This window comes from Rhincodon typus, chromosome 29 (genome assembly GCF_021869965.1).
Source record: "Rhincodon typus isolate 14 chromosome 29, sRhiTyp1.1, whole genome shotgun sequence".
NCBI classification, from domain to species: Eukaryota; Metazoa; Chordata; class Chondrichthyes; order Orectolobiformes; family Rhincodontidae; genus Rhincodon; species Rhincodon typus.
In genome coordinates this window covers 2,281,943-2,302,149 of record NC_063360.1, presented here as the reverse complement: position 1 = coordinate 2,302,149, position 20,207 = coordinate 2,281,943, and the positions used below count along the sequence as shown (strand labels likewise).

General features: G+C 40.3%; 1 protein-coding gene across 2 annotated transcripts in view; it reads right to left on the bottom strand.

Moving 5' to 3' along the window:
* The window catches only part of crsp7 (cofactor required for Sp1 transcriptional activation, subunit 7), a 119,150-nt gene that overhangs the window by 13,743 nt on the left and 85,200 nt on the right, over positions 1-20,207 (bottom strand). For both annotated transcript variants that reach the window (XM_048614091.1, XM_048614090.1), the window contains exon 2: positions 18,701-18,775. In XM_048614091.1, the coding sequence (XP_048470048.1) occupies positions 18,701-18,766 (66 nt within the window). In that variant the 5' untranslated portion in view covers positions 18,767-18,775. The remainder of the gene's footprint in view (positions 1-18,700; positions 18,776-20,207) is intronic.

Sequence of the window (20,207 nt, the reverse complement as noted above, 5' to 3'; positions counted from 1 at the left end):
TTTTTTTAATTTGTGGCATGTGGGCGCCACTGACTGGCCAGCATGTATTGCCCATCCCTAGTTGCCCTTGAAAAGGTGGTTGTGAATTGCATTCTTGAACTGCTGCAGTCCACCTGCTGTAGGTTGGCCCACAATGCCATTAGGGAGGGAATTCCTGTGAGTCTGTTTGAAGGAAAAGGAATAACTGGCAAATGGAAGGCTTTTGAAAGTGTGATATTGAGTGCCCAGGGACAGTATGTCCCTTTAGGGTGAAGGGAAAAGCTGGCAGAGTTAGGACGTCCTGGCTGACTAGGGATATTGAGGTTCTGGTCAGGAAAAAGGTGCGGCATACAATGGGTTTAAGCTATTGGGCTCAAATAAATCCTTAGATGACTATCAAGTGTAGCAGCATACTTAAGAGGGAAATGAGAAGAGCAAAACAGGGTAGGAGATGGATCTGGCAGATAAGGTTAAAGATAATCCCAAGAGATTCTATAGCCATATTAAGAGTAAAAGGATGGCTAGGCAGAGAATAGGTCCCCTTACAGATCAGCATGGCTGTCTATGTGTGGAGCCACAGGAGATGGGGGAGATTTTTAATAAATATTTCTCCTCAGTGTTTACTGAGAGAATCATGGATGCTAAGGAAATAAGGGAAACAAGTGGGGATATTTTGGATCGCATACACGTTACCAGAGAGGAGGAGTTTACAGCCTTAAAGCACATTAAGGTTGATAAATCCCCCAAGCCTGATCAAGTCCATCCTCGCATGTTGTGGGACGCTAGGGAAGAAATTGCAGAGGCCCTTGCAGAGATTTTTGCTTTATCTTTAGCCACTGGTGAAGTTCCAGAAGACTGGAACGTGGCTAATGTTGTTCCATTATTTAAGAAGTGGAGCAAAGACAAGCCAGGAAACCTGACATCAGTGGTAGGCAACTTATTGGAGAGGATACTGAAGGACAGGATCAAACAACATTTGGATAGTCAAGATGGATGTGCGCACGGGAAGTCACGTCTGATAAATCTTTTGGAGTTTTTTGAAGAGACAACCAAGAGGATGGATGAGGGTAGGGCTGTGGGTGTTGTCTATACTGACTTTAGTAAGGCCTTTGACAAGGTCCCACACGGTAGTCTTGTCATGAAAGTTTGGTCGAATGGGATCCAGGGAGAGCTGGCTAACTGGATTCAAAATTGGCTCAATGGTAGGAAGCAGTGGGTAACGTTGAGGGATGTTTTTAGACTGGAGCCTCTGACTTGTCGTGAGCCACAGGCATAGGTTCTGGGACCTTTGTTATTTACTTAAGTGATCTGGATGTGAATGTACAAGGCATGATTAGCAAGTTTGTGGATGATGCAAAATTAGGTGGTGTCGCTGATAGTGAAGAAGGTTATCAAAATTTACAGAGAATCTTGATCAGATTGGGAAGTGGGTTGAGGACTGGCAAATGCAATTCAATACAGATAAACGTGAGGTGTTGCTCTTTGGAAAGTCAAATCAAGGTAGGACTTCTGCAGTAAATGGTAAGGTCCTGGGGAGTGTTGTGGAACAGAGGGACCTAGGAGTACTGATACACATTTCATTGAAAGCAGCATCACAGGTGGACAGGGTGGTGAAGAAGGCTTTTAGCACGTTGCCCTTCATTAGTTGAGACATTGAGTATTGGAGTTGGGATGTTATGTTACAGCTGTATAAGTCACTGGTGAGATTGCACTTGGAAGTACTGTGTACAGTTTTGGTCACCCCATTACAGGAAAGACATAGCTAAACTGAAAAGTGTGCAAAGATGATTTATGAGGACACTGCCAGGACTAGTAGGCCTGAATTATAGGGAGAGGTTGGCCAGGATAAGGCTTTATTCCTTGGAACACAGGAGGGGTGACCTTATTGAGATGTATAAAACCATGAGGGGCATAGATAGGATGAATGCATATAGTCTTTTGCCCCAGGGATGAGGGACTGAAAACTAGAGAGGTTTAAGGTGAGAGGGGATAGATTTAAGGAGGACCTGAGGGGCAACTTCTTCAAGCAGAGAATGGTGCACATATGGAATGACCTGCCAGACGAAGTGGTTGAGGCAGATATGTACCAAATGTCAGCAATTGGAACTAGCTGAGTGGGCAGCATGGTCAGCATGGACCAGTTTGGGCCAAAGGGCCTGTGTCCATGATGTATTACTCTAATCTTGAATCTCTTTTGTTATTAAGATCTGATACACACTGGAGGGCAACATGAGCATCGAATCTCTCATCACTGACCTAATAATTAAGCGGCCAGCAGTGTCAAAACATGACTTTGATGTGTTCTGGGCCTCTGATGAACTGAGACCTTTTAATTCTTACAAACTTTTATAAAGCAGAGGGTGAAAGAAAAGCAAGAATAATGAATGAGTTAGGTATTGTATTTTCAGTACAAACAGGAAAACAAACAGATCTAATTGAAGAGTGAACAAAACTGAAGAATAAAAGAAAACAAATAGCGAAGTCAGCCTTTGAGTAACAGTAGAAATACGTTGACAATGTTGAGTGTTCTTGGTTAAACCTCTCTGCTTTGATAATCAAATTTTGTAATACATAATTTAGAATTGAGTACGTGACACATTCCATTGATGAAAAAGAAATCTACCTTGCACCATAGCAGCGACCAGCACTAAATTGATGACAGGAGAATAAAAAATACAAAAGAAATGCATTGAAACAATGAGTAAAATGAGTGACTAGGAATACCAACCCAATTAGAAGTGTTCATTGCCCATTCTAAACAATAAGGGACGGGATTCTAACAGAATCTTTTAGAAGAGTGGTTGACCAGAACTGCCACAGAAATGACTATTGACCACAACAAGTTAGAAATGGGATCTTTGCCAGATCAAGGTGGGCTGCAAAGACACAAGCAATATAACTGCAGCCCAACCCTCTGGCAAGTTCCACAACTTCTCTGCTTGGATTCCTCTAATTTGAGGACAAGCATTACAGTAATCTTCAGCTTTAATGGAACAAGTCAGTCTCTGGACATGGCAATCAATTCCTCTAATTTCAATTATCAGTCTAGTTGAAGCATCAAAGGGGACTGCAACACAGCTCCAGAAATCCATTCAAGACTTTCAAGTTTACAGATGGCAAAATTCCTGACCTATCCTGTCACTTAAATAATTTCCAACACTTAGACCTCTATTGTCTCATTTTCATAAGCTTTCTACTCCTCCATCCTTCAATGGGATAACTGCCATGCCTGGTTTCTTCCCCAAACAGTGGTCCACCATGTCATATTCCTCCTCTTGGTTGAATCTATCATCTTGGGAGCTTCTGATTTGTTACTACTTTCGCCGGGTTAAGAATGTTATGGAAACTTGTACCAGTCCCAATTGTCTCCATGTTGCTAGATACAGTAACAAGAATTTCATACTTAATGTTTCTTTAAGGTCTCAAGTTTTGAAGGAATTGCAGAAAAACTGATTTATTTCAAGATCTGTGGACTTTTCTTTAAGAAAAAGCAATTGAAAACATATTGGAACCTTAATGAAAAAGGCTTTGGAAAAGTCTCCTGACTTCAGCTAATTAGATGAGCTCACTTGATAGAAATCACCTGCCTGTATCTTTTGTGACTGCCTTGGTTGGAACTTGTTTCGTTTTCAGTTTTTTTTTTTCATTCATTCCCAGGGCAGCAATGTTAGGTCAGCATTTGTTGCCCAACCGTAATTGTCCAGAGGGCAGTTAAGAGTTAACCATATTGCTTTGGATGGCAGATTTCCTTCCCTGAAACCCATTAGTGAACCAAATGGGTTTTTCCAACCATCAAAAATGGATTCACAGCTGTAATTAGACTCTAAATTCCAGATTGTTATTGAATTCGAATTGTACACATCTGCTGTGACAGGATTCAAACCCGGATCCTCAGAACACTACCTGGGTCTCTAGATGAACAGTCCAGCAATAATACCACTAGGCCATCACCTTCCTTGTTTGGGACAAGACTGCAAAGGAAAAGACTTGCTAGTTCATCTCTCTGCCTTTCAGAACATACTCATTGAGAATTCAATGTGAAACTTGATTTTCTTCTTGATGGAATATTTGGAATAAATTTTGATATTGTTTCCTGAGCAAGCAGTGTCTGCCAAAACCCCAGGCTCAATTGTCAATGTCTAGTGATGTGCCTTGACATGCTAGATCACCAGATCAGCCATTTGAACATTCCACAGCTTACTTTAAGAAATAACCATTATTGGCCAAAGCTGCCCCTCCAACACAAGAATTTCTGAAATAGAAAATGTTCTTCTCTATAACTTATTGCGCACATGTGTGTCGTGTGTGCGTGCATGTATGTGCGTATTGAGTCATTTAGAGGGACAAACATTCTTTCAGGTTATAAACCATATACATTAACCGGCTTTTCCTCTTTGTTGAAGAAATTGTGCTACATTAAAACCAATAGATGTGTGCATTGCTGAAAAAGAAATTTTACCGAAGCTTTTTGTCTTGTAATCAGGATAAAAGTTTTGAGTTTATCAAGGAAATCTGATGAATGCATCTTTTTATTCTAAGTTTATTACAGAGAAAGCATTTGGTCATATTGATAAGTGGGTAAAACAACTATATATGTTGTGACCCATGAAGCAGAGAGACTAGAGAGAGACAGTCCACTCCCCACTTCTCTATCCCAATGCAGAACACAAAACTGAGCCTTGATATACTCTCATCATTGTTAATTGCTTACGGTGCTGACCCTACTCTTGCTCATCCTGGATAATTTAATTAACAATGCATCTAATTACTCTCCCAACCATACATCAATCTCTCATATTAAGTTAGCCTCTTGCTCACGCCCTATCTTGTCCAGACTCCATTGTTCTGTTTCTCCATTAGTCACAACAATATTTCACACCAGAGCTTCCAAAATGTCTATCCAATTTCTCATCACAGTGATTAGTGAAAATCATTTCCCGGTAATCAAAACAAAAACAGCATAAAATACTTCTCAGGTCACATAGCACCTGTGCAGAGAAATTCAAGGTTCAGGTTTAGATCCCCTTTCATCAGAACTAAAAGGTAGAAATTTAAGAGTTAAGCTATAGATGGGTGAAATTTCTTCAGCCAGACAGTGGTGAATCTATGGAATTCACTGCCACAGAAGGCTGTGGAGGCCAGGTCATTGAGTACATTTAAGACTGAGATAGATAGTTTCTTGATTATCTAGGGGATCAAGGGTTACAGGAAGAAAGCAGGAGAATGGGGTTGAAGAACTTATCAGCCATGATTGAATGGCAGAGCAAACTTGATGCGCCGAATGGCCTAATTTCAGCTCCTAAGTCTTACGGTCGGAAGGGGCAGGAAGAACAAACTGTATTTCCCACAGTGTGGGAAGATTAAATAACAAGGTGGTGGAAGCACAGTACTTTTAAGGCAGAGCTGGATAGATTATTGTTAAGATTGGGAGATGAGGAGAGGAAGTAGTAGTAGATAGTAATGCAAATATGAGGTTACAATCAGATGAGCCATTAGCTTCTTGAATGGCAGAGTTAACTCAACAGGTTGAATGGCTTGCTCCTTGTTTCTAAGTTTGTAAAGGATTTCATAATGAAACAACCAAGGACAGTGCTGATGGGTATGGTAAAGAAAGCAAGAAAGAAATAAAGATTCCACCTAAATAACATGTGAAAAGCTATACAACAAACATTTGAATGCAAAGGGATAAAGACCAGACAAACACAGCAAAATAAAAAAGAAAAAAAAAAAGAACATGAAGCAGAGGGTGAACTCAGATGTTCTAGCTAGGAAGTTACGGTGTGTCAGGTTTAAAAATAAGGTGCTGCCCTCGAGCTTGTGTTGAGCTTAACTGGAGCACTGTAGCAAGCCAAAGATAGAAAGGTCAGTGTGGAAGGAAGCTCCAGCATTTTACTTCAGATTCCAGGCATAGCAGAATTTTGCTTTTGCATTAGTGCTCATTTGTTAGATCTCCAAATTTTAATTTGAGATCAGAACAAGTACAGGATGTAGCAAATAGTCTATGAATAGGATTTAAATCTCTACAATAAGACAAGCAGAACAGTGGTCTGTGCAGCATCCCGTGTGATATCTTTCAGAATAATGGAACGATTAGAGCACATAAGCAACACGTGGTCTGCTCGTCCCAACCTAGACCCCTCAATCATTTTGCTGTTGGCTTCCAAATATTTAATCTAAATTCAAATTTCATTTTCAAAGTCACAGAAAAGGTGTCTCTAACACCTTTTCAGATAGTGCCTTCCAGGTCGTAACAGGTCTTGTTACTTTTGCCAATCACCTTAAAGTTCCAGACATCCACAACTAGAACAAATTTTGTTGTCTACAGACCTCAAGATTTTAGGCACATCCCATCAATTCTTCTGTTAAAAAGTGAAAGAACGGCGGATGCTGTAAATCGGACAAAAATAGAAATTGCTGGAAAAGCTCAGCAGGTCTGGCAGCATCTGTAGGGAGAATCAGAGTTAACGTTTCAGGTCGAGTGACCCTTCCTCTGTTCTTCTGTTAATCTTCTCTGCTCCGAAAATAACCTCAGATACTTAAATCTATACCCACGTAACAAGTTAATCAGCAGTATAACTTGAGTAAATCCTTTCTGCATCCTTGGAAAGACCTTTACATTTTTCCCAAAATGGGAGATACTCCAGTTTTGGACAAACCAGTCTTTACTTTTGTATCTACGCATCTATTCATAAAACCTTTTAACAAATGCTTTCACAAATTTCTTAACCTGCCGTACCATCTTCAATGATTTGAACAAACACATCCTGTTCTTGCACTGCCCCTTTAACACTGTACCCTTTTTATATTTTCTTCTCATTCTGTCTACCGAATCATTTCTCTATGTAACATTTAACTACTACATACCCATTTCACCACCCTGTCTTTGATAAGTTGATTGCCAGCTTCCTCAAATGTTCATAACACTTCCTAGCTTCGTGACATCTCCGAATATGAAATTGTGCCCTGTATCCCTGAGTCGTCATTTACAGCACTGGGGAATCTGACCACATCTTTCTATGTGAAAAACAACCATGCACTACTAACTGAGATAACAAGGTGTACAGCTGGATGAACACAGCAGGCCAATCAGCATCAGAGGAGCAGGAAAGCTGACGTTTCGGGTCTGGACCCTTCTTCAGAAAAAGGATTCTTCAGGATTTTTCTGAAGAAGGGTCCAGACCTGAAACTTCAGCTGCTTGGCCTGCTGTGTTCATCCAGCTCTACACCTTGTTATCTCTCATTCTTCAGCATCAGCAGTTCTTACTATCTCTCATGCACTACTAACTACTATTTTCTCTCCTTTAGCCAATCTTGTGACCATACAGCCACTGTCTCTATTTCATTCTATGGCCTTCAACTTTGATGCAAGGCCTATCGTGTAACACCTCCAAGAAAAAATGAAGGAAGTCCACAAAATCGTACCAAAATTACCCTAACCAACTTCCCCTTAACTCTGAAAAAGTTTTGCAATCACATTACAGAAATGTAATTTGTATTTCAATGTTGGCTTTTCCCAATCTGATTTGGGTCCGTATCTAAAGGAGGATGTACTGGCCTTGGAGGGGGCCAAGAGGAAGTTTACAAAAATGATTCTGGGGATCAAGGGTTTGCCATATGAGGAGCGGTTGAGGAATAAGACGTTCTCGAACTACTTTAAAGGAGGCTTTCCACCACTGCCATCTCAGGGCAACTGGAGATGCACAGTAAATAACGGCCTTGATAGCACTTCCACATCTCTAAAATAATAGGAAAAATGCATACTGATGGAACAGCAATGAAACTTAACCACACCACATTTGGTTTGCAGTACGTGGAAGTAAATAAAGGAGTGGTCCATGCCTAAATGTGGGAAGTACTGAATGGACAGATGTTGTCATGTGATATAAAATATATAACAAATATACGCATAGGTAACTCCTGAGAAAACAGTACACTGAAAATAGGATGATGGTTAAGTGCTTGGCAAAACATTGCATTGTAGCTAAACGAAAATAGGAAATGCTGGTGAGATGTTTGGGCAATTTAGAACCAGATGGGCCTTGCTGAAGTACTGAATGAGTGTTTCGCAACGTTTGCCAAGGAAGCAGCCATGCCTGAAGCGAAAAAGATATTGGAAGGTCTAAATTTAATAGAAATGTTACATGAAAGACTGTCTGTACATGAAATTGCCAAGTCACCAGATGCAGTTGGGATGCATCCTAAGAGAACTAACTGTGGAAATTTTAGATTATTGATCATAATTTTTCAATCCTTGAACTTTGAGGTGGTGCCAGAGGACCAGACATTCTTGTTAAGGATAAACACAATGATTACAGGGCATTCAGTTTAAACTTTGTGATTGAATTGCATTTAGAAATGATATTCTGGGACAATATTAACAGCTACTCGGACAAATGTAGACCACAAAGAGCATTAGATATAAGAGCAGATGTTTGTTAGCTCGCTGAGCCATTGTTCCATGGTATACAGAGACTTCATTACCATTCTAGGCAACATCATCAGGGCAACTTCTAATCGAAGTGTTGGTGTTCTATTCTGTTCTGAATTTATATGATCTTCTGGTGTGGTGGGTCTTGTTACTTCCGGTTCTGTTTTTTTTTAAGCAGCGGTCTGTACACGAGGTCTTTTTCTGTGTGTTTGTTAAGGGAGTCCCATGTTGAGAACCAGGCTTCCAGAAATTCCCTTGCAGGTCTGCGTTGTCCCAGTCGAATTGATGTCCCTCATTGTCTGTGTGTATCGAGACAATGGAATATTGGTCATGCCTTTTTACTGCCAGCTGGTGTTTGTCTTTCCTGGTTGTCAATTTCCTCCCCATTTTTCTAATGTAATGTTTATTGCACGTGATTCATGGGATTCTGTATATCACATTAGTCCCATTTACTGTTGGTATGGGGTCTTTAACAGCATTTGACAGTGTTGATGTAGGTTTGTGTGCAATCATGATCTTGTGCGGCCTAAAGAGTCTGGTTGTCATTTCTGATATATAGTTGATGCAGGGTAGTGTTACTAGTGTCTTCTGTCGTACTGTGTCCTCTGACTGTCATTGTTTTGTAGGCATCTGCGGACAAGGCTTCTCGGATATCTGTTGTTAGTAAATACTTTGTGCAGATGTTCCTCTTCCATTCTCTGGAATTCTGGGGTGTTGTAGTGTGATATGGCGCTTTTAAATAGTGTCTTAACGCAGCTGTTTGTGTATGGTGAGGTGGTTGCTATTGAAGTTCAGGATTTGGTCAATGTGTGGCCTTCCTGTATAGTCGGGTCCAGAATTCACCAGAATTCTTAGAATGGGAGCTGTTTTTTGTTTTCTTCCTCTCTAGTGAACTTTATGCTTGTGACATTGTTAACAAGTTGGTGGGTTTCCTCTACTTTTGTGTGGAAGATACACTGCCACACAACAGATTTGAGAGTAAAGTCACAGGTCATGGCACAAAAGGGACAATAGCAAGATGGATACAAAATTGGCTGGGTGATAGGAAGTGTGTGTGTAACGGTCAATGGATATATTTCAGACTTGAGGAAGGTTTTTCGTGGAGTTCCTCAAGCATCGTTATTGGAACCTTTTGCTTTTCCTGATATATGTTCCCGATCTGGATCTTGGTGTGCAGGGGTCAATTTTGAAGTTTGCAGATGACACTAAACTTCAAAGAACTCTAAACTGTGTGGAACTCCAAAAGGATCTTGACAAGTTGGAGGGGTGGGTGGATAGGTGGCAGGTGAAGTTCAATGCAGATGAAGTGTGAGGTGACCCCCTTGGGTCAGAAGAACATTGAAAGATAATATAAAATAAGGGGTATAATTCTAAAAGGGATGCAGCAGTGATTATGTGCAGAGTACATTGAAAGTGGCATGGCTGATAAAGCATACTGTTCTCTGCTTTAATAACTGACGCATAGAGTAGAAGAGCAAAGAGGTGACCTCAGCTGGAATATTGTGTACATTTCTAGGCATTACATTATAGGCAAGATGTAAAAGAATGAGAGTGCACAAGGTGATTCACAAGAATGGTGACAGGAATGAGAAAATTCAGATAGGAGGATAGATGGAAGTAGTTAGGACTGTTCCTCTTGGACAGAAGGCAGCTGAGAGCAGATGTGATGAGGTTGAGAGGTTTTCAAAATCATGAGCTGGCTGGATAGAGTATATAGGGAGAAGCTGCTCCTGTTTGGAAAAAAAACAGAATGAGGGGCCATATATTTTAAATCATGTGCAAATGAAGCAAGGCTGATATGAGGAAAAGCTTTTCCACAGGTAGATTAATGCATGGAATACATGCCTGGAAGTGAGGAATAGTCAGGTTCAACTGAGGCATTTGAGAGGGCATTGAGTGATTATTGGGATAAAACTGGTGTAGGCATATGGGGAAAAGCCAGGAGATTGTCCCTAGGTAACAGAATCAGTGCAGACATGATGGACCAAATGGCCTCACTGACTGTGACAATTTTGAGGCTCCATATCTCACTTTCACTAAGTTCATATTCCAGTGTTTCCCAAACTTCTTTCCCATGTGACTCCATTTTGAGGCTTGGTAATTATTGACTGCTAATGAGAACTGACAGGAGTACAGTTGTTTTGACTTGGTCAGAGCTTTGCAGCAGCCATCACTGCCTTTCAGCTCATGACCCTTATCAGGGAAGCACTTGTCTTGATCATTAGTCTCCTTACATTGGAACAATGAAACTCATAATAAGTTTCTGAAACCTTGTTTTAGGTCTCTTGCGCAGTCCACAGTCCTCAGATATCAAAAAATTGATGACTTCACGTGGTATGTTGGCTCTCAACTTTGTGTTTTAAGATGTTGGACAGGTCTACGGCCATTGGGGAAAAGGTAAGTTGACTTTTCAAGCTTAGACCCTTTGCTAGAGAACTTGCCACCAGCACTGTGCTAAGGCCACTTGTAAATGAATGCACACACTGTATCTTGCTAACATTTTTGGTTTAAGTTCAAAATTGCTGCATTTATGACTTCTACTTCATAAATCAGTGTTCTTTTCATATGAGCTTAGTCTTTTTTAGCAGACATTATTCACACTTTTTATTTCAAAAACTAGACCTTCCATTTGCCTCACTGATTAATGATCAAAGAATTCTATAATACAGGAGACAATTCAACCCAGAATTTCAGCGCCTCTCTTTTGTAAAATGCTATCCAACTTGTTCTCTACCTTGTTCTCTCTCCAGTCTTACAAATTAAATCCTTTCAGATATTCATCCAACTCAAATGGAATCAACTATGAATGATATAGTAACGAATCTACTACCAATACCTCTGCAGACAGGACATTCAAGATCATAAATTGCTTTGAAAACATTAATTCAATATGCTTCCTTGGTTATTTTTAAAACTGTATCCTTTGGTTACTTGAAGTTCTGGGATTGCAAATAGTTTCTTCACAACTCAAAAACTAGCTGTAAATTTGAACACCTACAAAATCTAAAAGACTGCAAGAACTCCTCCTACCTCGTCAACCCTTCCAAAAAAAATTAAGTTTCACATCCCAAGAATCATTTCATCAAATTTCTTTGCATCCTCTCCAAGGCCTTGAAATCATTACTAAAACTTTGTGTCCAGCACAGAACACAATATTCCATCTCCGACATAACCAGTGATTTATAAAGGTTCAGCAGAACATTTGCTTTGTACTCTGTACCTTTGTAAATCCCGTTCTGTCAATGCTAACTTTTTCTGTCAACTACAAAGATTTGGGCAGACACACACCAGGTTCACCTGTTCCTACACCCCATTTAAGATGGCATTCCTTAGTTTATATTCCAGCACCCTTCATACCAAAAGGAATTACTTCACACTGATATAGTAAATTCCATCTGCCACACATCTGCTCATTTCACAAATATATATCCACTTGAAATTTGTTGCTACCCTCATCACCTACCACATTTCTGGATACATTTTCTATTTTCCATGGATTAACATTTGATATCGAGGAGAGGCTTTTGTGCCCTCATGATCCCTTGATCAATGTAGGACTGCCCATGACAACAAAGTCAAGAGGGGTACCAGACAAAGGGAAGACCATAAGAACAGAAGCAGCAAAAGACTATATCACCAGTCGATGAGGCTGCAGCGTGAAGGTGGTCCCAGTCATCATGGTACAATCCATGCCTAGCTCTGATCTTTGACCTGCAAAAATTTTGTGGACAATGATGGTGCCTCAAAGTTTTAGAAGTAATGAGCAGGCATCTATCACGGTCCATTTACCAAATCCTTTGAGGAAAATTTGCCAAGAGGGCTGTGAACCTAATTGTGGCAAAAATATGGGAAGATGCTAGAAAAGGTGCCTTAAAAATAGACTTTCACTTCTCCAGGCAGGGGAAACCACCATCTGTGATCAAAGAAAGAGAAAAATCCATGAGACATTTTTTAAATTCACTTGTGGGATGTGGGGATTACTGGCTAGACCAGCATTTATTGCCCGCCCCCTACTTGTACTCAGCAGGTCCTCATTAGGGCAAACACTGTTCCACCAGAAGAACATAAGCAAAGCCACATGCTGGTATCCTTAAATCAAAGCACTGACACCTATTCCATTATGTCATTGTCGGAGTCAAAAGTAACGTCTACATCACTTGATCAATGAGACAGTCTGAAGCCTGCTAGAACGGTCTTGTTCAATTGATGAACTTTCAACAGCACAGGAGCACTGCAAGAACCAAATCCCCAACACGAGTAAAGTCTTAGCCCCAGAGCAGCCTAACTGAAAAGTGGAATTCCAAATGCAACACACAACTAAACTGGAAAAAAAAAAATCACCAAACATCAAAATCCTGAACAGAGGAATGAATTAAATTTAATCGTACCAGACACCTGTATCCAGACCACTGGGTTCAAGCATCATTGTAACCAAAACTGTTCATGAAACCTATGCAGAAATATATGGTCTCCTGGCAAAATAAAAATCTAGCCTTCACTGACTGGCAAAACAAAACAAAGTCGCAACTCAAGGAGGCATTACTACAATGGCTGAAGGCTTACGCCTAAAGATAAATTTGGAACATGAAAGACAAAAGTGATAAAAAGAGATAGCCGAAGAAATCCAACAGTCTGTTGATTGCTAGAAAAAGTGCAAAGATTACTTAAAGTCACCACTCCATCTATAGACCAAGGTCAAAATCGGCAAGATTTCCATCACTCAGAGTAATGACTAACTCTCTTCTTAATGATAACTGCCATCTGTTAAAGCTGGAAAGAACATTTGAGACAGACAGATAAACACACACAGGGAATATCACATTTGTGAGCATTTCTAAGGGAGATCACAGCCACAGGACCATTCCAGCACAGGAGGACAAGTGGACCATCAACACTGACTGTCTGAGCATTTTAACTTGGTCCCAAACACCTATGCGTTCCCCACAATTCTACAGATTTCTAACCAGGAACTCTTAGATTGCATTCATTGACCTGACCAAAGATTTGATTAAGGTGAGTGGTCAATTTCCCAGTGATTTGGATGTCCAACAAACTTTATGACAACCTTGCAATTGCTTCATGATGATATGGCTGCAACAGGTTTGTGTGGGAGATCTGAATGTTAAAGATGCCTTCAAAATTGGACCAGCATCATGCAATACTGTGATCTGTCACGTTCCAAAATCTTTAATGATGAGGTACAACAGTAGAGAAGTAGAGAAGGAAGCAAATCCTGCATTCTGGGTCCCACTACCTCAGGAATATCCTGTTTCACATACCCAAACATCTGCAGATCAACAATGAGCCTGCTCAGTCACATGTATGCAATGCTGAGTGGACATCATTCTTAAATTGAGGGACAAGTAGTGACTCTATTTGTGTTTCTTTTCACCTTAAAAACTTTGAAAAGGCATTCTGTAATGTCAAATCTAGATTACTAATCTATACTAAATTACCAGTCTCAACACTAATCCGAAATCATACTTCCCTCCAGTCTCAAAAATAAAACCATACATAGACTTATTACCTCTTAGCCTAAGTCAATATCATATCCATCTTGCCAGTGTCTCTTCAGTCAAGAAATTTAATTCAACTGACAAATCTATTGTTAGTCAAATGAAAGTCTATATATACACACCTCCACGTTAGACTCAACCATCTATTCCTCCAAAGAACCCAATCAAGTAATCAAAATACAAATACAAACTTTCATTTATTAACCTGCTCTTTTCCAAATACCAATTAATTTATTTACAGTCAATGCAAAGTTTCCTCAGCACTGACTCTTTAACATGATCTAACAGTCCTTCAAGCTGCTTTTATTTTGTTCATTCAGGGTATACGAATGTCACTGGCTCAGCTAACATTTATTGCCTATGCCTAGTTGCTCGAGAAAGTGGTGGTGAGCTGTTTTCTTGAATGGCTGCAGTCCATTTGGTGTCAGTTGAATCACAATGCTGTTTGGAAGGGAATTCCAGGACTTTGACCCAGCAATACAAAGAACAGCAAAAGAAGTCAGGGTAGTGAGGGGCTTGGAGGGGAACCTGCAGCATGTGCTGCATATATATACTATCCTTATGCTGCCGGATGGTAGCAGTGGTGAGTTTGGAAGTTGCTGCCTGTGTCGCCTTGGTGGATTTCTGCAGTGCACATAGGTACTTGTATATGGTCCACATTGATGCAACTGAGCATCAGTGGTAGAGGGAGTGAATGCCTGTAGATGTGGTGACAATCAAGCAGGCGGTTTTGCCTTGGGTGGCATTAAGCTTCTTGAGCGCTGTTGGAGCTGCATTCATCCAAGCAAATGGGAAATATTCCATGACATTCAGACTTCTGCTGTGTATATAATGTACAGGCTTTAGAGATTCAGGTAGTGAGTTAGTCATTGCAGGATTCCTACTTTCCAACGTGCTTTCGTAGCAAGAACATGTGGTTAGTCCATTCAATTTCCAATGAATAGCAACCTCCAGGATGTTGATACTAGGGGATTCAGTGATGGTAATGCCAATGAATGTCAAGGGGTAGTGGCCAGATTCTCCCTTGTTGATTAGCTTACACTTGCAGTGTGAATATTACTTGCTGGTTGTCAGTCCAACTTGGATATTGTCCACATCACATTACATTTGGACACAGACTGCCTCAGTATCGGAGGAATCACGCGGGGTGCTGAACAGTTTAATTATCAGAACACCCTCACTTCTGACCTAACATGAAACAGAGATTTGTGTGTATTTTAATATTGCTTACATAGTTTGGGTCTTGAAATTCCAAGTAAACATATGGATTTGTCTATGTTTGGAGCTAACATTTGTTTTTAAAAACAGAATAGCCATAATTCCAACTGACAGGACATTGTCCAGAATTCCCACGTACTTACCCAGTGGGCTGAGGGGGATAATTTTCTAGACTTTCATTTTCAGCCTGTGTTGGAAAGTTGTTTGAGAGAGGGTCTTGCTATAGGTACAACACTAGATGTTCTTAGAATTGTAACAATGCTTGTAAGCTGTACCAGCATACACTGATTAGAGACAAAGGTGTTAGTTCTATTCAATAATCAGTTTGGTTTTAAAAAAAGGTAAAGTTATGATCTATCCAGCCAGGTTCCTGTCAGAACTTGAACTGTCAGGTACTAATAGGGCCGCATTGGACATTATGATCCCAACTGTTATGGGCTAATGATTATGAAGGAGGAAATGAAGCAGCTGAAGATGGATGGACACTGGACATTACCTTCAGGAACACTTGGATTTTTGTGGTGCAGTATCTCACTACCTATAAGCCAACAGACGCGGGTTCAAGTACTATCTGCTCCCAGTGGGTGTCATAACATCTCAGAACAGGTCGATTAGAAAATATCTACCCTTCGAAACTCCTGCAGAGATGTCCTTCAGCTGAGTTGACTGACCTCCAACAAGCACAAACATCTTCCTACGTGCCTGGTATTGACTACAGAGCTCTCCTCTTGAGTCCTATTGATTCCAGTCATGCTACAGCTTCTGATGTCACACTTGGCCAAATGCTGTCTTAACATCAAAAGCAATCACTCTCACCTCACCTCTTGAAATCAGTTCTTTTGTCCATGTTTGAACCAAAGCTGTAATGAGGTCAGGGACTGAGTGGCCCTGGCAGAACCCAAACTTAGCAGGTTTGGACTAAGCAAGTGCTGCTTTAAAGCACTTTGATGACATATTCCATCACTTGAAAACCATTCAGCCCATTACTCTTTGTGAGTTGTGTATCTATTAATTCCTTCCCCTTCTATTAACAACGACTGGGAAGAGTCCAGAACAGATTTACAAGAATGGTATCAGGGATAAGGAGCGAGACTAATGGATCTGGGATTATTCTCCTTAGAGAAAGTCAAAGTGAGATTTAATGGAGGTCTTAAAATTATTAAGGGTTAAATACATAGGGGTTGTATTTTTCATAGGCTGAAGGGGAGATAAATAGAGGTCAAATACTTAAGGTAATTAATAAGAGGTTGAGGTGATTAGAGGAAAAAAACATGTAACCAGTTATGACAACGTGGAATGCACCACTTGAAAAAGCGTGGAGAAAGTCAATTCAATTGGTATTTTGGGGCAGCAGAGTGGCTCAGTGGTTGGCACTGCTGCCTCACAGCACCAGGGCTGCAGGTTCAATTCCAGCCTCCACACTGTGTGTGGAGTTTGCACAATCTCCCCATGTCTGCATGGGTTTCCTCCAGATGCTCTGGTTTCCTCCCACAGTCCAAGTATGCACTGGTTAGGTGGATTGGCCATGCTAAATTGCCCATAATATCCAGGGATGTGCAGGCTAGGTGGATTAGCCATGGGAAATGTAGGTTTACAGGGATGGGGTGGATCTTTGGAGGGTTGGTGTGTGGACTTAATGGGTTGAATTGTCTGCTTCCATATTGTAGGGATTCTATGATTCAAGATTGAACTGGACAGATATTCATAAGGTGGCTGGGTGTGCTGGAGGAAATCAGGGCTATGGGTAAACAGGAGGGCAGCAACATTAAAGTATACTCTAACCACGTATCACCCTTTCAGTACTGCAATGGATTGTCATCCTTGATTTTTGAGCTCAAACCTTGGAGTAGAACTTAAACCTAGATCGTGTCACGGAGGGGAGAATGCTAAAAACTGAGCCAATGGAATACCATTGTCAAAAGGAAACAGTGATTAGAGAACACACCTCCCACCTTTGATTTATGCTGGGTCAATACCTTTGAAGTGTTGCCTACACCGATTTACACACCAACATTTTCTAATAGCAACTGAGGCTGAGAAATAAATACAGTCTTGTCAGAATCAGACATCCTGAGAATTTTTAAAAACTTGTCTATTTCTTATGTGTCCTGTATCAAAAAATGTTCAGTTTATTAAAAGTACATTAACCACCTGTGGATGGATTAAATATTATGCATTGCCTCTTTTGTCTACTCAATTTTTGAACTCAATAAATATAAACACATCTTTGTAGATACAGCATGTTGTCATTCAACTTTTAGAAAGGACAGGATTGTGAACATCACACTATTTTACAGTCAACACACTACAACTGGACTTGGTAATTTGTTTGTAGGAGAAAAATATTTATTGGCCTTTTTTTGCTTCTCCCCCTATTGCCCATGATTAAGTCCCACCTCTTTTGCAGGGAAAGAATATTCCAATAATAAATCAAAGAACTGATGCTGGAAGCCTGAAATAAAAATAGAAGTTGCTGGAGAAACAGCAGGTCTGGCAGCATCCGTGAAGAGAAAATAGAGTTAGTGCTTCAGGTCCAGTGACCTGTCATTAGAATTGAAGGAGGATCACCGGACCCGAAAATGTTAACTCTGCTTTCTCTCTACAGATGCTGATAGACCGGAGTTTCTCCAGCAATTTGTTTTTGTTAAAGAATATTCCTAGCTAGACAACTCCACACAAACGTTGGCAGAGGAGTTTTGACAATTTAGAGGAGCAAAGCAGAAAGTATTCTGATATCTACTCCATTCTTATTACTGAAAATTGTATCATCCAACTGGTAAGTGACAAGTCACACATTTCAAGATGAACAGCAGGTTTTCGTTTTTTTTTTTTTTTAAAAAGTTTCAACCATAATAAGGCCAAGACAGCAAGCAACATACACTTATGACTCTGCCAATACAGTGCTCAGAAAACACAATTTACTATACTGCTCCAACAGACAGGCAGGGGCATTGGAGTCGAGCATTTAGACAAATCAATCAAAGTGCCATGAAGCAAAGCTGCATCTAGGGGATTGCCCCAATATTTCGGATCATTGATCAACGATGGCATATGTAAGCAGCTGTTTCAGCATTTGGGTTAGCTCTGCCCCTTAAGAGCTGGTTATTAGCAGCCTCACTGCCATCTGTACAGAAGAACATTACATTTTTGACATTATAGCCAGAGATCTTTGAAAGTTGACACAGCAACACCAGCTCCACAGTTCAATGCATTTGCAATTATTTCAAATTTACAATGACGTGGAGGATCTATGCATGTGAATCCAACATTATTGCTGAATCTACCCCACAGTATAAAGTGAGAAGAGCAGTAACCACTTACATTATCAAAGTTGCTCACTTTTTCTTGATCTTAAATCAAGCTGTCAACATAACTAAACTTTTCTACAAATTGAAAACTCATTATTAAAGACATTGAGGAAAAACCTTAACCTATGATTTTATCCATTTGGTAATTAGCAGTTAAGGCACCAATTTATGAAGTTAGAAGTGACATGCTCAGAAGTGCAATAGAGCATTTTTAATTGAATGCTGTAGCATAAGTGTTGAAAGCTGTTTACCTCAAGGGCCTCTTTGGTAATGGGATACTTCTCCAAACTGGAGATTACCTCCAGCACTGCCACCATGTTACGGATCTGGAAGACAAAGTGAAAACATTAGTGATACACTACTCATATTGGTGGATAACAGTTGACATTCAGGCTTCACAGAAATGGTTAAAAGGTTAAAATAAGAACAGGGCAAAAAGAAAAGTACAGTGTTCTGATTTTCAAGTTAGTCTTCAAATTATGAGCAAATGCTCTGCAAAAAATTCAAACTACCAACTATACGGCAGCTTTGGCACAGTAAAACTTCTGACTTATTTAGCTCACCTATTTGCCCACTTAGACTCTCCATGAACGTAGTGAGAGCCTTCGTAGAGCAGATAATAAATCATGACGAAGCAGACACATCATTCATAGGAGACTATATTTATTCAAGCTAACGATCACAACTGAACGACAGAGATACAAGTTGGTGCTCATAACCAGGCAGCTCAAAGAGTTACTGGAACTGCAACCTAGAGACCCCAAGTTAGCGATCTGTCAAATTCCACCATAGCAACTAGTGGAATTTAAAATGAATAAATAATAGACTTGAAAACTAGTTTCATGGTCATCATTATTGAGACTACCATTGACTGGCAGAAAAGAAAAAAAACATCTGATGACTAAGATCCTTTAGGTAAAGAAATCTACTGGTCTGGACTACAAGTGACTCCAGAGCCACAGCAATGTACTGGACTCTAGTTACCCTGTGATATGGCTGAGCAAACCACTCAGTTCCAAGGAAATTCATAGAGGAGTTAAAAAATGCCAGCTTTGTCAGTACACACACACACACACATCGCTTAAAAGAATACGAAAAGAATATTCAAATAGTAATCAATTGAATGTGAAGTCCTTTGGATACTCTCTCCAGGTGATACAAAATAGTTTTTACTTGTGTCCCATTGGGCAATAATTAGGATTGTATATTTAAAGAAACTAGAAAAAAGGAAATTTTAAAAATTCATTTGTGGGACACAGGTGCTGTTGGCTGGCCAGCATTTATTAGCCCATCCCAGTTGCCCTTGAGGTGGTAGTGGTGAGCTGCCTTCTTGAACCACTGCAGTCCATTCTCTTTAGATAGCCCCACAATGCCTTTAGGGAAGGGATTAATCTAAAACATTTCCCAATCCCTGTAAAATCCAGCTAAACACCGAAACAAGCTTATCCTGTTCTTCTGTTATTCTCACTTTCCTGACTTGGCCTCCTTTTAGTTCTCTGAAAACCTGGGACAATGTTACTTTTACACTCTTCTTGTGGTAAAGTATTGAAAGATTCAGAAAGAATGGATTCATATGGCATCACAGCTAATGCATGCGCAAAAGTACTGAGTGAGTGAAGCTTTGTTTCTTCTGGGATCTGTGTTTCAAAGCAGTCACTGCAAGAAGCAGTTGGGTAGCTATAGGAGATAGTAGGAACTGCAGATGCTGGAAAATCTGAGATAACAAGGTGTAGAGCTGGATGAACACAGCAGGCCAAG